The sequence below is a fragment of the Hemicordylus capensis genome, chromosome 3 (genome assembly GCF_027244095.1).
Source record: "Hemicordylus capensis ecotype Gifberg chromosome 3, rHemCap1.1.pri, whole genome shotgun sequence".
NCBI lineage: Eukaryota > Metazoa > Chordata > Lepidosauria > Squamata > Cordylidae > Hemicordylus > Hemicordylus capensis.
Window position 1 is genome coordinate 151,417,219 of NC_069659.1, and position 18,188 is coordinate 151,435,406.

Genomic DNA, 18,188 nt, shown 5'->3' on the forward strand with positions numbered 1-18,188 from the left:
GGATTCAGCATTTACTTGCAAATGGAGACAAAGGAGGCTGCGAGAAGGAGGCAGCAGTGACTGCAGAAGTAGACAATGGGGCACAATGACAATGCTATGGCAAGGCCGGGCTCAGCAGTCTGTTTTAAGGTGGCACGATAGGCCACGGAGGAGGGGTAGAAGAGGAGCACGCTGCGGTAAGAAGGGGGGCAGTGGTAGCAGCAGTAAACGAGCCTGCTGGCCTTCCCCACAGAGGCGGCGGCGTGGCAGCAGCACAGCAGGGCCCTCCGACTGATGTGAGGCTCCAAGCTGCGGAGAGGGCCTTGAAGTTCCTCCCCGCTTTTCTTGGTTGTATTTAATTGGTTTAACTGCAGTGTTTACGGCAATGCAGCGTTTCTGGGGAAAAACAGCCTCCTCAGTGAGGCGCTTATGACGATGCGGTGCTGATGCCCAAAATTCCGGTACATTAAAATTAAAATTATTAGTTACTTGTGGATCTATTCTCCAGTCAAGGGACCCATAGTTTTAACCAAATATAGTTGCCAGAAAGTAGGTCCTGTCCCTTCTCAGTCAGTGGTCCTGTCCCTTCTCAGTCATCTCTCCAAGATGACCCAGAGACCAACCTGGCTGCTGCATTCTGGACCAACTGTAGTTTCTGGACTTGATACAAAGGCAGCCCCACATAGAGCACATTGTAGTAATCTAGTTTGGAGGTTACCAGCATATGTACCACGGTTCTGAGGTCATTTTTCTCAAGAAATGGGCACAGCTGGCGTATCAGCCAAAGTTGATAGAAGCCACTTCCCTAGGAAATCATCTGCCCCCCCACTCCCCGCCATTTTTATTCTTGCACCACCTCTCACAGTGCCTGTACCTCTTATGTTCCTAATGGCGATGTTGTTCAGGCGGCACTGGACAGATGCTCAGATATGGAACATCTCTGGCCCTCCCACCCATTGAGTTCCTATTCTTTAAGCAACACAAAAAACTTAGTAGGGAACACGGGAGCAAATAAAGTTGCTTGAACCACTGGGCCAACTAGCTCTCTTTGTCCACTAAGGTGCGACAGCAACACTTCCCCCTGCTGACCATTCCCCAATACAGAGTATTTTGAGTACAGTTGCTGAAATGCACCCGCTTGCGGTTACTTTTACCACACCCAAGCTCAACCTTCTGCTATATGCCTTAGTGTGCCGGGGACCACAGAAAGGCACAAATGGATCTCCAGCTTCACTTAACATTCCGATACAGGAACACAGGAAGCTGACTTGGTCTAGCTAGCTCACAATTGCCTATATTGTCTGGCATCAGCTCACCACTGTTTCAGATAGGAAGAGTTCTCAGCCCCACTTGGAGATGCCAGGGATCAAACCTGGGAGCTTCTGCATGCCCCCTCTGCAACACAGGCCACTGCAATTTCAACACACACCTGTAACAGGTCTCCATCAGGTTCCTTATGAAGAGTTATCAATTTTTTCCATTTTACAGACAGATTTCACAAGTTACAGCAAGCCAAACACCTGAATGTAGTGCAGCTTTTGAGCCTCTGTTTTGGAACACCAAAGGAGGAAATAGAATCCCTTCCACTAGCAGCCAGAAAGCTGGAATCAAGTGTTCCCTTTAAGGCATGTACACATACATGCGCTCACACTTCTTTGATGTCTGCTCAGTTAATTTCAGATCCCATTCAGGTTGAATCAAGAAGGCCCCATTCTGAATGTATGTGTGCAAACCGTGCCTTGATACTGCTTGAACAAAAGTTATTCCGCACACAGATGAAAAGAATTAGAGAGAACACTGATGCATGTCCCCTCCCTTTTAAAAAAAGAGAGCAAATTTCAGAGGAATATGAATATTTATATACTGTTTTTCAACAAGTGGTTTACATAGATATAAGATCGATCAATCAATCAAATGGCTCCCTGTCCCCTAAGGGCTCACAATTGAAAAAAGGAACATAAGAGAGACACTAGCCACAGCCACTGTTGGGGTGTTGTGCTGTGTTGGGTCGTTTCAGAGGAAGCTAGCACAACTTTCCTATTTTCCAAAGGACAAAGAGCAGCTGGACTGTGATATCAGAGGGTAAATCCCACCTCCAGGGCCAACTCACAGGGTGGCCCTGGGCAAGTCACTTCATCTCCAGGACCCATCCATGCTGCCCACCTCACAAGAATGTTGAGAAGATGAACATAATGAAGATGAAGATGTATTTATGCACTACAGGAGGAGGATTAAAAATAGGAAGAACCACCAGGCATGATGGTCTGTTCAAAGGTTGTAGTTAAAGAATCAATTGCAGTTACCATGGAAGAGAGACCTGCCTATGCAAAAATATGCAGAAATTTAGCACTTTAGTTCACTTATATGCAGATCTAGCAAAAATGGTCAATGGAAGAAATGTGTAATATGTTTTTTTAATGCAGCGTTCATTAGTCGCAAGCTCTAATCTGCTTACCAAGAGAAAGTGGTGTACTCTCAAAGTGCAGCTTTGCTTAACAAGTGTCTCCAGCTGAAAATGAAGTACATTCTCCAAAGCCCGACAGAGGAGCCATAACTTAGTGACCATAAAGGGACACTGACTAGCAGAGCAGATTTAGATAGCGATGTACACTATACACTAGTCTGCCCCCAGAGGCCTCCAGTAAGTTAGCAAAGAAGTTTCATCACCTCGGACCCTACTTTGTGGTTCTCACAGGGCCACCACCTCTGGGACCTGTAGGAGGAGCTGACTGTCAATGTTCAAGGAAATGCACATGAGTACTGGTGCCAGGACCCATGCCAACCGCCAAAGGCTCTATCCCTCGCTCACAGCAGTTCTCAAATCCATTCATACGAGGCTTGTGATGTGGGGTAAAGGAATCACACAGTTGGGGGACCAAGTTACATTGTTGCTTTCCCCATCACCATCTCCCCCTCGGTAGCCTCAGAGATAATCACATGGGGAGGGACTGTATCATTGACCCTGCTTGTGCAATTACCAGGAGGAGCATGCAAAGCAGTTACACGGAAGTTCCTCTGCCACAACCCGGAGAACATACAAACTGAATCTAAACCAGCAGGTACAAACCCCCAAACAAGTGGGCTTCACAACAGCACAGCACTATTCTTACCAATTCCTTAAGTTGCAACAAGAGTCAAGACACTCTCCTCCATCCCCAAGTCATCTTGCCTTGACTTCACTGTTGAATACTTATTGTACCTCCATGAGTGCTGGAGAAAGGGGCTGTTACAACTAACAAGCAGTGGAGGAGATGAGAGGCAGACGTGTAACACTCGCTGTGGTCATGCCTCATTTTAACCAACTACTGTATTTTAAGATCAATAAGGTACGACACAATGATCAGGAGCCAGCTTTAGGAGTACTGGGGTTAGGCTATACATGAGTGATGCAAGGCCTAAAGTCTAAATCAGTAAGAAGGGATGTGGAGGGCAAACCTTATAGTAAAGAGGATATATTGTTGTGCAGGCATACCTCATTATTCACAGGGGTTCCGTTCTTTGCCTACAACTGTGAGTAACAAAACAGCGAACAAGTCATTGCTACTAGGGAACTGGGGGGTTAGGTTCCTGGAAGGTTGAGAATTGTAGGGGAAGTGGCCCAAAAAAGTTTAAAAGGGTGTAATAGTACCCTACTGTGCTTTGCGGGCCTCCAGCTATCCAGCAATGCCCCAAAGAAATCTAAATTCTTCTATTTTCTGCAATTTCCCCTAAATTCCTACAATTTTTCCACAGAAAAAAGCAAAACAAAAAAACACAAGCCTAAATGAGCCACAAAATGGCTCCTTTTTACAAAATAGCAGCTGGAAATTACCTCCAACATCATTTCCAGCTGTCTCCCAACTGTGGATATGCAAAATTAACCTTTTTTGCCAGTTTCCCCCCACGTATGCTGAGGTCAGGTGTCAATAACACAACTGCAGATACACAAAACTGCCAATGACTAATCCATGTATAGCGAGGTCTGCTTGTACTGGAAAACAGTTATGGTCCTTACATATAGCAGTGCGATGCAAGGCTAATGACTCATGCAGATACTCATCACATGACTTTCCCTCCATAGTTATGACTTGTGTTTTACTAATCCAATTGCAGCCCATCACCCATATATGGGCCTGGTTCAGTGAATCATTCCAATCTAGGTGTAATGTGGGTTACCAACACTAGTGCGACTGTGTGACCTCACACCAAGGCAGGAATCTTGGATTCATCTCAGGCCATAAGCCACCTTGGTGTGGGTTCACCCAATCATGCCAATATTGGTAACCCACATTAAACCTAGATTCAAACAACTGTGTGAACCACGCCATGCTGTGCCACTAGGGGCTTGAAATGCCTCCAGTTTTCACAGTACTAGGCAGAAGCAAGAACAGGGGGTGTATTACGCCTCTGATGGACCACTATTCATGACCAGTGGGCTGTGCTCAGCTTGGCTGGATGTATATTGTGCAGGCCTGCTCTATACAAAGCTAGGAAACCTGGATCAAGTTGCATTGTTCTGGAATATCCTAGATCGGGTATGTATAGCAGCTAGTGGCAATTTTGCCTTTATTAGAATATAGTGACAACATGCAACTCTTTTTTGCAGGGAAGGAAAAGTAGGGACACAAAAGCAATCAGTGTTCTGCATTTTACAAAAGGATTTTACACATATGATTTAATCTCCCTAATGGTACTCCAACGATGATGTCCAAGTCTATAGAAATGGACGAGTCATTCAGAATTTGTATTTGCACACAGAGACAAAAGCCACCACCAGTTATATCACTTCAACTTCAGTTATGGCCCTCCAAGAGTTAACTATGGTCAATGAATAATGCAGGACAGGTTTTAAAATATTTACATACTTCTGGGGCGATCGACTTCCAACCTCAGCCTTGAGCCGCAAGTTCTCCCTCACAAGGCCACTGTTTTCAAGCCTCAGCTTCTTATTTACCTATATGGAAAGAGAGGATTAAGCATACAGCAGGCAGAGAACGGGCTTACAAAATTTATGACACACTATTTGTTTGGAGATTTTAAGAAGGGGCCATATTTAAAGTAGCAACAGTTAACCCAGGCTGCCCCCCTCCTCACCTCGACAGGGACACCACTTAAAAATTACCCTGGGAAATGGCTTGCAAAAACTGAATAGAGAACAGACATTTTTAATTTATATTCCCAAAATATGCCGCAAGGCGCCTATCGAGGGAAATAAACAGAGCCATGTTAGTTCATTCCAACAGTCATTAAGGGGATGTACTAATGGCAATTCCATGTTCCCCCCGCCTCCTCCACATGACTAAATACTTTAAATGCATTAACATTACAATGTGCAGGTATCAGCAAAATGAATGTTGAACAGCATCCTCACTCTCCCAAGCAAAGTAAGATTATCCAGTGGTGTTTCGTTTTTTAAAAAGAAACATACGCGATGGAGTAAATCCATGACGACAACTTATTTGCCATCTCTCTTCAGGTACCATTTCCAGAACGCTGCAGTTAAGAAGTCTCTTGATTTACAGCCCCTCCATCTCCCCGAATAGAATCAATGTCATCTTCTCAGTTATGAGAAGAGTCTTACGATTCTTAGGAACTCCAGAGACCTACTAGGCTGCTTATGGTCAGGTTTCTTTGCTTAGGAAGAGGATGCCTTGCCTGTCCCAGATACCATTTTCAGCCTGAGAACGTTCAGTATTATGTGCCTGTTTGACATGAAATGTCAACATGAAATGTTTATGGCCAACTTTGCCTCAATATACTATCAAATGACCTGATCAAACAAGGAAGCCAAACAAGGAAACCAGGAGGAAGTAGGCTTCTGTGTCCTTCAGTGGACCTACATTGACAGCTACACTGTGCCACTTATTTGGGACTCACCAAACCTACTTGAGGCCAAATGGGGAAGTGTACCAATAGAGACGTGTGCCCACATCTGGAACACCTAGTTTGTGCACATGAAGAGCACTGACTCAGGACCACTGAGCAAAAGTGCAAGGGGTGGGGGAAGAAGGGCAAACATTTCTTTTTATATCCTCTGGGATTAGACCATTTGAAAGACCCTAGAAGTCTATAGGAAAGAGTAACGTTACATTAGAAGCGACCAATCAAAAAGCTTATTGGCTAACAATTAAATGTAAATAAATCAGCAGGTTTTCCTGTTTCAACATCCCTTTTAAATCAAGGCTATTAGACTAATACAGCAGGCAGGGTCTGCTTTTGTTTGAAGCCTTTGTGCAACACCTGAAAGGTTTTAGGTGCTTTATAAACAATATAAGTATCAAACTTCTACAAAGATGGCTCTTACTGTTCGAAGGAAAGGCCACCTCTGAAAGACTAGTTTTCATTCCCTAGTAAAGAAGCATCAGAATCAAAGTAGCCCAAACACACATATATGGGCAACTCATTCTTACTTCATGAAATTAAAACTGGCTCTCATCATCTCTTAAATCCTGGAGCTCATAACTACTTTTTTCTTTTCTTTTTCTTTTAGAGGGGTGACTTTAACAAGTCCCAAAAGGGCATTTAACACACATTTTCAATTTTGGTCTAGTGCCTTTCTTCATCTTTCAGTTGAATAAAATTGTACCTGCCCATACAGTTAAGAGTTGCAGAGTCATCCATGTATTGGCCTATCTACTGTACAGAGCAAGAGACCATTTAAGCAAATCAACAAATTCATATGGTTAAACTTTTCCTGGACCATACCACTTCAAGCTAAGGGGATAAGTGGCCTAACTAAATGCTCACCAAAGCACACTCCATGCACACAAACACAAATTGTGAGGGAGAAGGCTAGAATGGATACCCTCTAATATGCTAGTTTTCTATGTTCAGGGAGTTTCTCTTCCCAGTGGGAAGCGTTCAAATATGCCAGTCACTAAATGTAACTGAAAGTGTTACAATCCTGTAAGTTTTACTACTTCAACTAGCCAAGTTTATAAACTGGCCCTAGGTATTAAAAGACCTAGGAGATACTGGGAGCGGCTTTTGCTTAAATGCAATTAGCTCTATCTATTTTAAGTTACTAAGACACATAGACTAAGGATGTGCATGAAACTGATTTTGTGTTGTGTTTAAAGCTCAAATATAAGCAGAGATGGTGGAAACATTTTGTCAAAACAGTGGTAGAACCAGTTGTTTCGACGGAACGAAACTTAACAAGTTTCAAGAGTTTCGGCCATAGGGAACAATGGGGAAACTGGAAACACCTCCCAGGGATACCAAATTGGGTTGGGTGGTAGGGCATGATGGGTGCTACCTACCCACAAAAGAAATGTGCAAGCAGGTGATTTTTAACCTTTAGGAACCATAAGATTGGAACAAGTGCTAGAAAACCAGCCAGCAAGGGAAAAACAGGCCTATAAAATGGCGCTCAACACATTTTGAGTAGAAATGGGATTGTTTGGTTCTGAGCTTGAAACAGGCCCTTTATTTAAAGGGTGTTTTGTTTCAAGCTCGAAACGGCTCGCTGTGTGTCAAAATGCTTCACACATCCCTAAAGAAGACCTTGTTTCAGAAAGCCACAGAAGACACAATTGGTTAAGAACAGAAAGCAGAAGTGCAAAACCTCTCTCAGCCAATTGGACAATGCTTGCAAATCAGGATGCCAATCAGATTCCTTTCAAGCTTCCAATATATGAAGTGCATCTGGCCATCAATAATGAAAAGAACCACCAGTAAAACAGAACTAGTAAAATAGAAGTGGATTGGCAGACAGTGAACAAAACAAGCAATCCGTGATACACCAATGGTTTGCTTTAGGGTTAAAAGTTGTGAAAAGAAAAGAAGACTTGATCAAATATTAGTCAGGTGTTTTTTAAAATAAGCCTGACAGAGAATTATGCCAACTCCTGCATTCTAGAAGACTCCAGAATCAATTCCCTTCTAGACGCTCTCCAGTGACCATGCTGGATCATATGGAGGCCCCTCTTCCTCATGCTAAATGTAATGGACACTGTGGTAGTCCTCACTTCAAGGGACCCATTACCTGTGCTATTGTGATGGCTACTGGTCACCATTTGCTTCTTCCAGAGAACTACTGTTTACGTTACTATTCTTGTTGAGAGATGTCTGCTGCTAGAGTACATTGGCAGTAGGGACTACTTCAGCCAGAGGCAGCGGCGGGCAACCCTAGCTCTCCAGCTGCCGTTGAACAACCACTCCCACCATCCCCAGGCACAAAACTGTGGCTGAGGATGATGTGAGTTGCAGTTCATCAATAGCTGGAGAGCCAAGGTTGCTTATCTCTGGCTTGGGCCAGAAGCTCTGTTGAAAGTGAGCTGCAGGGCAGGGGTTACCTGCTCTTAAGTGAGGTAGGCAGGTGCAGGGGCGTGTGTATGCATGATACATATGCATGTACAGTGATCCTGACCCTTTTGCAGCTGAAGGGCACCCCTCCCTCCTGCTCTTACTGTCACATGACTCCCACAGTGCAATAAAGGAGAGAGGCTGCCACATATACAGATGTTCTCTACTTCACCAAGTAGTTGACTGCAGTCAAACAACAGGCAGGCAACTGACCGTTGGCCCAACCTTATTTGGCTTCCTTATGTATCTATGAATTACTCAAGCAGTCACACAGCCTTTTGCCCTTGTGTGTCCAACAGGAAATGTTTAGACTGCTGCCCAATTAAGTTAGCAAGCATTCCTTACCTCCATTAATTTGTCCATGTCATCTTTCACTTTTTCATACATATCATTAGCTGCCTGAAGCTTCTGGGTCCACGTTGCCAGAGACTCAGGAGGATCAGCTTTGTGCTCGTCATCCGACAGCCGAGGACTTTCCCGGTTTTTGTCCGACATTTCCAGAGTTACAGGATGGAGAACAGATTTTAGTTGGGACTCCAAACTGAGGTTTTTCTCTTTGAGCTCATCCAACTCTTTCTGCAGAGATTCTATTTCATCCTTTGGCATTCAACAATCCCATCAGCAGCCGCATAGGAATTGAGGGGCAAAGGAAGGGGACACACATAAACACAAAAAGCGCAAGTTAAGCTAGAAAATGGGATTAGAGTGTTTAATTCTCATGAGGCATTTGTAGAAAGACCATGATGTAAGCTAGGGAAAATGGCCTAGCTCTGTACAAGATGACTTTGTCAAGACAAGAGCTGCCCTGCTGGATCAGACCAAATGTCCATCTTGTATTCTTATTTCCAGCAGTGGTCAGCCAGATCTGACCCAGGTTAAGAGCTGAAAGTTGCACTTTGATATACAAGACCATTCCAAAGACTGGGCTTCCATCTATATGGAAGCTCCTAGATACACACATGCAGAGAATATATGCAGGCTGATCACATCAAGAAAGAGAGACCCAGAACCCAGCTGTACAATATTTCTCAAGATTCAGGCAGTTGCTGGTATTTGAAATTATTTTGGCAAGTGGCTTAAAGGATTGGAAAGATGAAAAAAAAAGAGAAAAGAATTACACTGGATATTGTTTAGGGGCCACAAGGTAGGGACATTTAGTAACCTGTGACATAACCCCCATTCTTTGTTCAACTATTGTAGCAGTGCCACTTAGTAGCATTACAAAGGAATTTACAAAGCTTCATACCCATTCTCAGTATCTTTTTAATAATCCCATAAGGTAGGCCAGTATCATCATCCCATTATTAGACCGTGGGCGGAGGCCATGCAAGGCAGCTCTTTGCTCCAGAGAGCTGAAATTTGAACCACCAGACCAGATTATTCCTTGTCCCTATTACTAGCACTGTTACTTGTCCCTATTACTAGTACTGTTTTGATTGTTTTAGAATATTGTTTTAGAATATTGTTAAAAAATTTTCAAATTGTTGTGTTTTAAATGTCTTGTTTTTGTTTTTAACTAATGTTTTAATGTTGTTTTTATCTTGTTGTAAACTGCCCAGAGATGTAAGTTTTGGGCGGTATAAAAATATGTAAAATAAATAAATAAAATAAATAAATAGTAGGATCAGGGGGCCAAGAAAAACATAGAACTTGCATGTACTACTATTAAAAGTGTCTATACACCGCTTCTCAACACCAAAAAAACCTCACACGTTCTCATAGCAAAATAAAACAGAAGATAGCTCCCTGTCCCAAACGAGTTCACAATATTTAAACACAAAAAGCAGATGCCCCCACCCCACAAAGGAGACACCAGCCGCCGGAGGGATAATATGTTGCACTGATTAGGGACCATTGCTCTCCCCTTTCTAAATGTAAGAGTCTCACCACCTTAAAAAGGGTGCTTCTTTGCCCATTTAGCAGAATTAGCTAATGTATATTGCCAATTACACAGGTTTCCCTGTGTAAGGCTAAAAAGATGGGGTTTTAAGGCTTTCCTGAAGGCCTCCGAGGATGACAATCCTCTTATATCCACGGGGAGTGTGTTCCACAACCTAGAAGTAACAGAGAAGGCCCTATGCAGGTTGCCACCAGATGAACCAGTGGCACCCAAAGATGGACCCTTCCTGACCATCTCAATGAAATGTGCACTTGTTTGCACACCCCAGCACATGTACACCTTGTGTACATATTGCAAAACACACACACACACACACACACACACACAGCATGTGATTATTGCACCTTATTTCCGACAGTGCTTTGTGCAGCAGTTTGCTAATATATGAGTCAGCTAAGAAGTAGGAGTGCCCAGGTTCTCTCAGCCAGGCTCACACTCACAGATTTAGATCTGGATCTCTGTCCCCTCCCTGTGAAGAGCCAGTGTTCTAGGATAGCTGCCTTTAAAATGCCAGAGGCCCTTACAAATGACACCTTTTGACATTGTCCTTGCAGGCCCTTACCTCATACTCTTTGTGAAGAAGTTCAAGCCTGGTTTGGCGGAGCTGTTTTCTGACCACAGGGCTGAACACCGGGTTGCTTTCACTTGCTCCTCCTGCAGCAACACAAGAAGTTTTGTCTCAGCTAGCACAAAGACCGCCACGACCTGAGGGCACCTTTATCCCCGCAACAGCTCTGTGGAATTGAAGCCCTCTTCACTAATAACTGAGGTGGACTTGGTTTCTGCCACCTCTGCAGTTGTCACTCCTTGGAGCCTTCAAGACATCCACTCACTTAGCTAGGCTTCCTCATATGTGTATGTCTCTCACGCAAGGGATGTTTGCCATTCATATGTTGTGTAAGCATTCAGAGAAGCCATATAGGAACATAGGAAGCTGCCATATACTGAGTCAGACCATAGGTCCATCTAGCACAGTAATGACTACACAGACAGGCAGCGGCTTCTCCATGGTTACAGCAGGAGTCTCTCCCAGCCCTATCTGGAGATGCCAGGAAGGGAACTTGTAACCTCCTGCATGCAAGTGCTCTTCTGAGAGTGGACCCATCCCTTAAGGGGAGTATCTTACAGTGCTCAAATGTAGTCTCCCATTCAAATGCAAACCAAGGCAGACCCTGCTTAGCACAGGGGGCAATTCATGCTTTCTACCACAAGACGTGCAGACTTTGTGTGTTACCAAGAGTGATTTGGGGTCATCCTGCGGATGCAAGAGCAACTACATCACCCCAGGTATGCGAACTTCTCATTGTATCCATTTCACAGATTAGAAAGCTGAGGCTTAAAGACAGCAATCTGCACAAGGCAGGCCAGCTTGTGGCATGGTACAGTTTGAACAGCAGTCTCCAAGTTAAAAAGCCAACCATGTGTCAGAAGGCACAGGTTTTCAGCTTATACTGAAAATGGTATTGGGCAGGAAAACAAGCAGAATAAGTTAAAAAGGACTGGAAAAAAGAGAGGGTAGTTAATACACTGTACATTTGTATATTCAGAGCTAGGGATGAGTGGACATTTGCTGTTCTACTCAGTTATGTCTTGGATGCCACTCTGGTGATCTTTCAGCAAGAAAAAGGAGTTTCAGGATGCAAACAGATTTTACAAGCGAGAGAGAGATAGATAGAGAGAGAGAACTTCAGTCCCTCCAGATGTATGCTTATTCTTTAAAAGGGTTTTTGTTTGTTTGTTTTTTAAACTGCCTGTCTGCAGTTCTGTACAGCACCAATAAAGACATCCAGCAAGTTTAAACCCAAAGAGCCAAGAAAAAAATTCAGCTGGAGTTTTATAAACAACCCTATCCAAGTACTGAAGCTGGGTCCCAAAGAGACTGAAGGACTACCGATGATGATGCATCTATTGGGTTAGGTGGCTTTCAATACCAATGGCAGTTGCCCTTGCAGAATATGGGAAAGAAGGCTGAACAGCAGAGTTCACTAGTATTTCACGACAGTTAACAGTGAATATAGGAAGGTGCAACATCTCTGCATTCTGAAGGGCTGTTCAGAAGATCAGTTACAGATGCTAAATGGAAGACGAGACCCCAAACCCCACCTAGCCCACTCACTACTATAAAAATAGTTGTGCCTAGAGCTGAATGCAAGTTTGCATACCTATACTTATTCTGTATAACATTCCATACTGAGTTCTGAAAAGCATTACTTCTTGGGGGGAAAGACCTTGGGTATCAAATGAAAGCAGGCCATGAAGACAGGCAAGCTGTAGGAAAAAAAGCACAGCAATACGCGGGGGGGGGGGAATCACGAGCAAGAGAGAATACACTCCTTCCTTAGAAAGGGAGCCACCAAAGAAACATGAGTAAAACTTTTTATTCTATACCTGTATGGTGTAATATAGGAGTGGTCAACCTGAGGCTCTTCAGTCTTTGGACTACAACTCCCATCAATCCCAGCTGCCAGCTGGGGTGGTAGGAATTGTAGTCCAACGGCTGAAGAAGCTCAGATTGGCCACCCCTGGTATAATAGGTCAGAACATAAGAACAGGCCCAAGGCCCATCTAGTCCAGCATCCTGTTTTGTATAGTGGCCCACCAGATGCCTCTGCGAAGCCCACAGGCAGGAGTTGAGGGCATGCCCTCTCTCCTGCTATTACTCCCCTGCAGCTGGTATTGAGAGGCATCTTGCCCCCAAGGCTGGAGGTGGCCCTCAGGCTAGTAGCCATTGATAGACCTCTCCTCCATGAATTTATCTAAACCCCTCTTAAAGCCGTCAAGGCTGTTGGATGTCACCACATCTTGTGGCACAGAATTATATTGGTTAATTATGCATGGTGTGAAAAAGTACTTCCTTTTGTCAGTCCTAAATTTCTTGGCAATCATTTTCATGGGATGACCACTGGTTCTTGCGTCATGCATGCTGTGGAGGGTTCTCCATACCATGCATGATTTTATAGACCTCTGTCATGTCTCCCCTCAGTCTTTTTCTAAACTAAAAAGCCCCAGGTGTTGTAGCCTTGCCTTGTAAGGAAGGTGCTCTAAGCCCCTGATCATCTTGGTGGCCCTCTTCTTAACCTTCTCCAGTTCTCCAAAAGATTGGTGAGGCAAGATTTACTTTTGCAGAATGCATGCTAGTTCTTTCTCAGCAGGACTTGTTCTTCTGTATGCTTAACAATTTGATCCTTGAGAATGCTTTCCACCAATTTGTCTGGAAAAGACATTAAGCTAACTGGGCTGTGATTTCCCAGATTCCTCCTGGTTCCCTTTTTAAAAAATCAGTGTTACATTGGCTACTTTTCAGTCCTCTGGTACAGAGCCTGATTGTACGGATAAGTTACATATTTTTTCAAGGAGGTCGACAATTTCACATTTGAGTTCCTTAAGGACTCTCCAAGGGATGCTGTCTGGCCCTGGCAATTTGTTAATTTTTCCAGACAGTTTAGAAGATAATCTCTATCTGACTCAGTTCTTTAACCTCTGTCCCTGAGAAGCCCTGTTAGGCACGGGTATATCTCAGTATCCTGTGCAATGAAGACAGATGCAAAGAACTCGTTTAGCTTCTCTGCAATCTCCATATCCTCCTTAATAATCCCCTCATCATCTAACAGTTCACCCACCTCCCTGGCATGTTTCCTGCTTCTGTTATATTTAAATAAGTTTGTTATTCGCCTTGATGCTTTTAGCTAAATGTTCCTCAAACTCTCTTTTCTCCTCCTCTATTGTCACCTTGCATTTCTTTTGCCTGAGTTTGTGTTCCTTTCTGTTCTCTTCATTTGGGCAGGCCTTCCAATTTCTGAAGGAAGTCTTCTTTCCATTTATAGATTGCTTGACTTTATTTGTTAGCCATGCTGGCATCCTCCTGGACTTGGTGGTAACTTTCTTCCTTTTTGGTGTAGCATTCTAACTGGGCTTTTATTATTGTCGTTTCCCCATGCATTCTGGAACAAAGTGACTCCTGATTTTCCCTTTCAGTTTTCTTTTCACCAAACTCCTCATTTTAGATAAGTTTCCTCTTCTAAAATTCAAAGTATTTGTGTTAGACTTGCTTGGCTATTCTCTCTTCACATGTATGCTGAATTTGACAAAACTATGGTCACTGTTCCCTAAAGGTTCCACGACACTGATATCTTGCACCAGGTCCTGGGTACCACTCAGGATTAAGTCCAAGTTTGCCTTCTCTCTGGTTGGTTCCATGACCAATTGTTCTAAGGCACAGTCATTCAGTATATCTAGAAATTTGGCCTCTGTCATTACCTGAATGTGAATTTACCCAGTCTGTATGGGTAATTGAAGTCACCCATTATTACAGCTCTGTCTCTGACACCTCCCTGATTTCCTTTTGCAACTCCTAGTCACTGTCAGCATTTTGGGCCTGAGGGCAATAGCACATACCTAGTACCACACATCCTTTCAGGCCTTGAATTGTCACCCACAGTGTTTCTATGGTTTTGTAGCTTGCTAGATTCTATAGCTTGAATTCTTTAGCTTTTTTTTTTTTTAAAGAACACGTCCTTTCTTTGAACAAACAGGAGAACATGGAGATTTTGAAGGCCTGGTTTCTCTTCAGGGGAGACGTTCCTATGCGTGCGTGTGCTTTTTTTTTTTTTTGGTGCTAGGGCTAGTTTTTGCCAGGGCTTGTTCGGGGGATGTGTAGCTTTCATTTTTAGCTTCTCTCTTGTCAGAGAGACAGTGGGAGGCACCAGCTAGGGCCGAGGTGAGTCACACCTGGTGGGAGGGGCCACATTCTTGTTGAGCCTGTTTGCCTCAGTTTGTAAGAGGCGAAGGCCAGGGAAATTAGCAAACAGAGTTTAACAAGCAGGAATTAGCAAACAGGGTCATTAGAGTTTTGCATGGAGTTTAGCAGGGAAGCTTGAAAGGAGTCCCCTTGATCACAAGAAGCCCAGAGGGAAGAGAAGGGAAGTACTACTCCTTCTTTCATATTCTCAGGAAATAACGTTTGAACTGCTGAATAGCTGACAACTTCCAGCTAAGACCTAGCTTTCAAATAAACAATATCCAGTACTCTAAACCGGTGTTTCTCAAGTGCTGATCCATGAGTGCCTAGAAATGAGCTCTGGAGAGCTCCCAGCAGCCCCCACTGCCTCAAAATTGTTTTGGGGGAATGCCAGGGGGTGGTGGTGGGGGTAACCCCTTTACTAACTGCTGGTCCAGGAAACTGCACATAAAGAACATACCAGTCCATGATTCAAAACACTGAGAAACTCTGCTCTAAACAACCAAAAAAAGCAGTCATGAAGATATAGAGCCAGCAACGGAGGGGGCACTTCCCAGTATATTGCATGGAGTGTTGCATGCATGACTATTTGCTTGATGGGCCAAAGTCATGGCTGTGTGCTTGATGCAAGGAGCTCCTGGCTCTCAGGGAACAGGTTCTTTCCCTAGAAACCAAGGTGGCTGACCTGAAGAAGCTCAGAGAGTGAGAAAGGTACGTGGATGAGACCTTCAGAGATGTGATAGAGGCATCCCGCTCCCAGGCTGATGGCTCCTCTGCTGTCAGGGAGAATGAAGGTCTTGGGGAAGGAGGACATTCTGAAGAAGAGGGAAATGCTCCCTTAGAAGGGACCCCTGCCATATGCTCTCGCACAGGGGATACTCCTCTGGGGGGTGGGGACTTCCTAGTAGTGGACAATTAGATCATTAGGGATAGAGAGAGATGGGTCTGTGACCTGCGTGTAGACCACACAATGACTTGCCTGATAACCTGGCAAAGAGGGAACTTTTAACGTGGTGATTCTCTTTATTTAGCAGGGGGAGAGTAACTGGCCCTATCCACCCCTAGCACAGTACCTCCAATGACTGTTACTGGTATCTATCTTATGTTTATTTTTAGATTGTGAGCCCTTTGGGGACAGGGCTCTATTTTATTTGTTTGTTGTTTCTCTGTGTAAACTGCCCTGAGCCATTTTTGGAAGGGCAGTATAGAAATCGAACAAACAACATTTATTTTAAATACCACCTGACTCGAAAGGCTCTATGTGGTTTATTTTATTATTTATTTTATTTAACATATTTTAATACCACCCAAAACTTACGTCTCTGGGCAGTTTACAACAATAAATAATAAATATTTGAGTCCAGGACCCCCAAGGCAGCATTCTCAGAAATGCTACCTGTTCTACACACAGAGCCAGTGAGACAGAGGGAGCGGAGGCCTCTCAGTCTATGGATGAGACGGTAGTGCTGGGAGGAGGGTTTTTGATTTATCAGGCACTGGGATACCTTTCGGGACAAGACAAGACTGTATAAAAGGGATGGGCTCCACTTGAACCAAGATGGAACCAAACTGCTGCTTCTTAAAATCAAAATGGCCACAGAACAGCTTTTAAAAGGATACTGGGGGATAGCCAACAGGAGCTGGGCAGTATCCAGTTTGGCAAATGCCATCTCTTACGGTACGAGGGTGTAAATGATTCAGATAAAACAGAAGGGGACAGAGTAGAATCAGATAAAACAGACAGAAGGCTGTGCTAGCTGGTCAAAGAGGTCAAATGGTCAAAAGAAAGTTAGCACATACCAGGTAAGAGATTCAGCATATAAGTGCTTACACATCAATGCCAGAAGCCTCTGAGCCAAGATGGGTGAGCTGGAGTGCCTGGTTGCTAATTAAAACATAGAGATGAAGTGGGCATAACAGAAACATGGTGGAAGGGCAATCAGCAGACGTGTGCTTGAGTTCAGACTTCATTCCCATGTTTTTCCACGGAATGCCAACCCACAAGTGAGGAACTGAAGAGCATGAAGTTGCAGAGAGGAGTAGTTGGATTCCAGACCCTCCTACAGCTGTCTTGACACCTCCACGAATCTCCTTACTGATCTCCTTACTATTCAGTCTCAGAAAGTACACCAATATAGGACAATGGCCTTGTTTCACCACACCCCAGTGTACCAACACTGGGGAGCAAGGACCCCAAAGCATGGGCATAGTGGCTTTCTAGATTCTAGCTATGTTAGCCTAAGTCGTGAAATCGTTGGAGAAACTGATAAGACAAGAGGGGTGGACCATGTGGCATATTGTGTATGGATGAGCTCAGATTTATACGGCTAACACTCTCCATGGCTGATTCTAAGCCCTTTGAGAAATGGGAGTAAAAGGTTGCAGGAAATGGTTCCACAGACTGCATATTACTCAAGTCATCAAAAGGTCTTGCATTTTTAGGGAGAGGGGGCCAGAAAGAAGAGTCCTCTTACCTATGATCTCTTTGCAAGGATTGTCAGACGTGATAGGAATCCTGCAAGCAGGACACTGACTATTATTCTTTAGCCACACTTCAATACAAACGGAGCAGAAGACGTGGTTGTTGGCACAGATGACTGGATGGCGAACCTTACAATGGAGAAGGGATACAAATTAATGGCAGTGTAACAGCAACCACCCTTTTGCTTGTTGCACAGAACACACCACATTGAGCATATGGGAGTTAGCGATGCCAGAGTTTGGAATAGGGGTGCTTGCAGTGGCAAACTCAAGTGCACTCCCATCCTGCTGCCCTGAGCCCACACAAATCGGAAGCCACCTTGGCAATTCCTATATGATCACTTATCCAAGCATACAAGAGAGGCAAGTAGGAAGTTGCTCTCTTTTTGACTATTTTTTTTAAAGTTCACAGCCAACCTTTCTTCTCAAATGAGATGTAAAGCCAGTTTATAGATAACCCTTATTCTGAAGCTATACAACACAATCACTTTAAAACATTCAACAACTGAAATATTCATCTGCTCAATAGGTCTGATGGCATGGGGGTGATCTCAGTTTTTCTAAAAAAAAATAAAAAAAATGTTTTTCAATGCATTGGCTTCTCCTCCCTTGGAAGGCAATCCCGCAAATGATACTCCCTCCCCATTTATGGAGGACTGGTCTACCAATGGCAGTTAGCTAGGATACATGGGAATCTCCACATTCAGAGGCATTAACCCATGTGAATATGAGGTAATGAGGATGGAAGCAGAAAGAGACTACTGCCTTCAAGTCCAGTTATTTTTAGCTTACTTCACAAAGGAA

General features: G+C 44.0%; 1 protein-coding gene across 1 annotated transcript in view; it reads right to left on the reverse strand.

The window, feature by feature from the left end:
* OBI1 (ORC ubiquitin ligase 1) overlaps positions 1-18,188 on the reverse strand; it is a 39,501-nt gene that overhangs the window by 4,433 nt on the left and 16,880 nt on the right. The window contains exons 2-5 of the mRNA XM_053311365.1: positions 17,378-17,513; positions 10,728-10,819; positions 8,611-8,862; positions 4,824-4,912 (exon numbers count right to left, since the gene is read on the reverse strand). Of these exons, the coding sequence (XP_053167340.1) occupies positions 4,824-4,912; positions 8,611-8,862; positions 10,728-10,819; positions 17,378-17,513 (569 nt within the window). The remainder of the gene's footprint in view (positions 1-4,823; positions 4,913-8,610; positions 8,863-10,727; positions 10,820-17,377; positions 17,514-18,188) is intronic.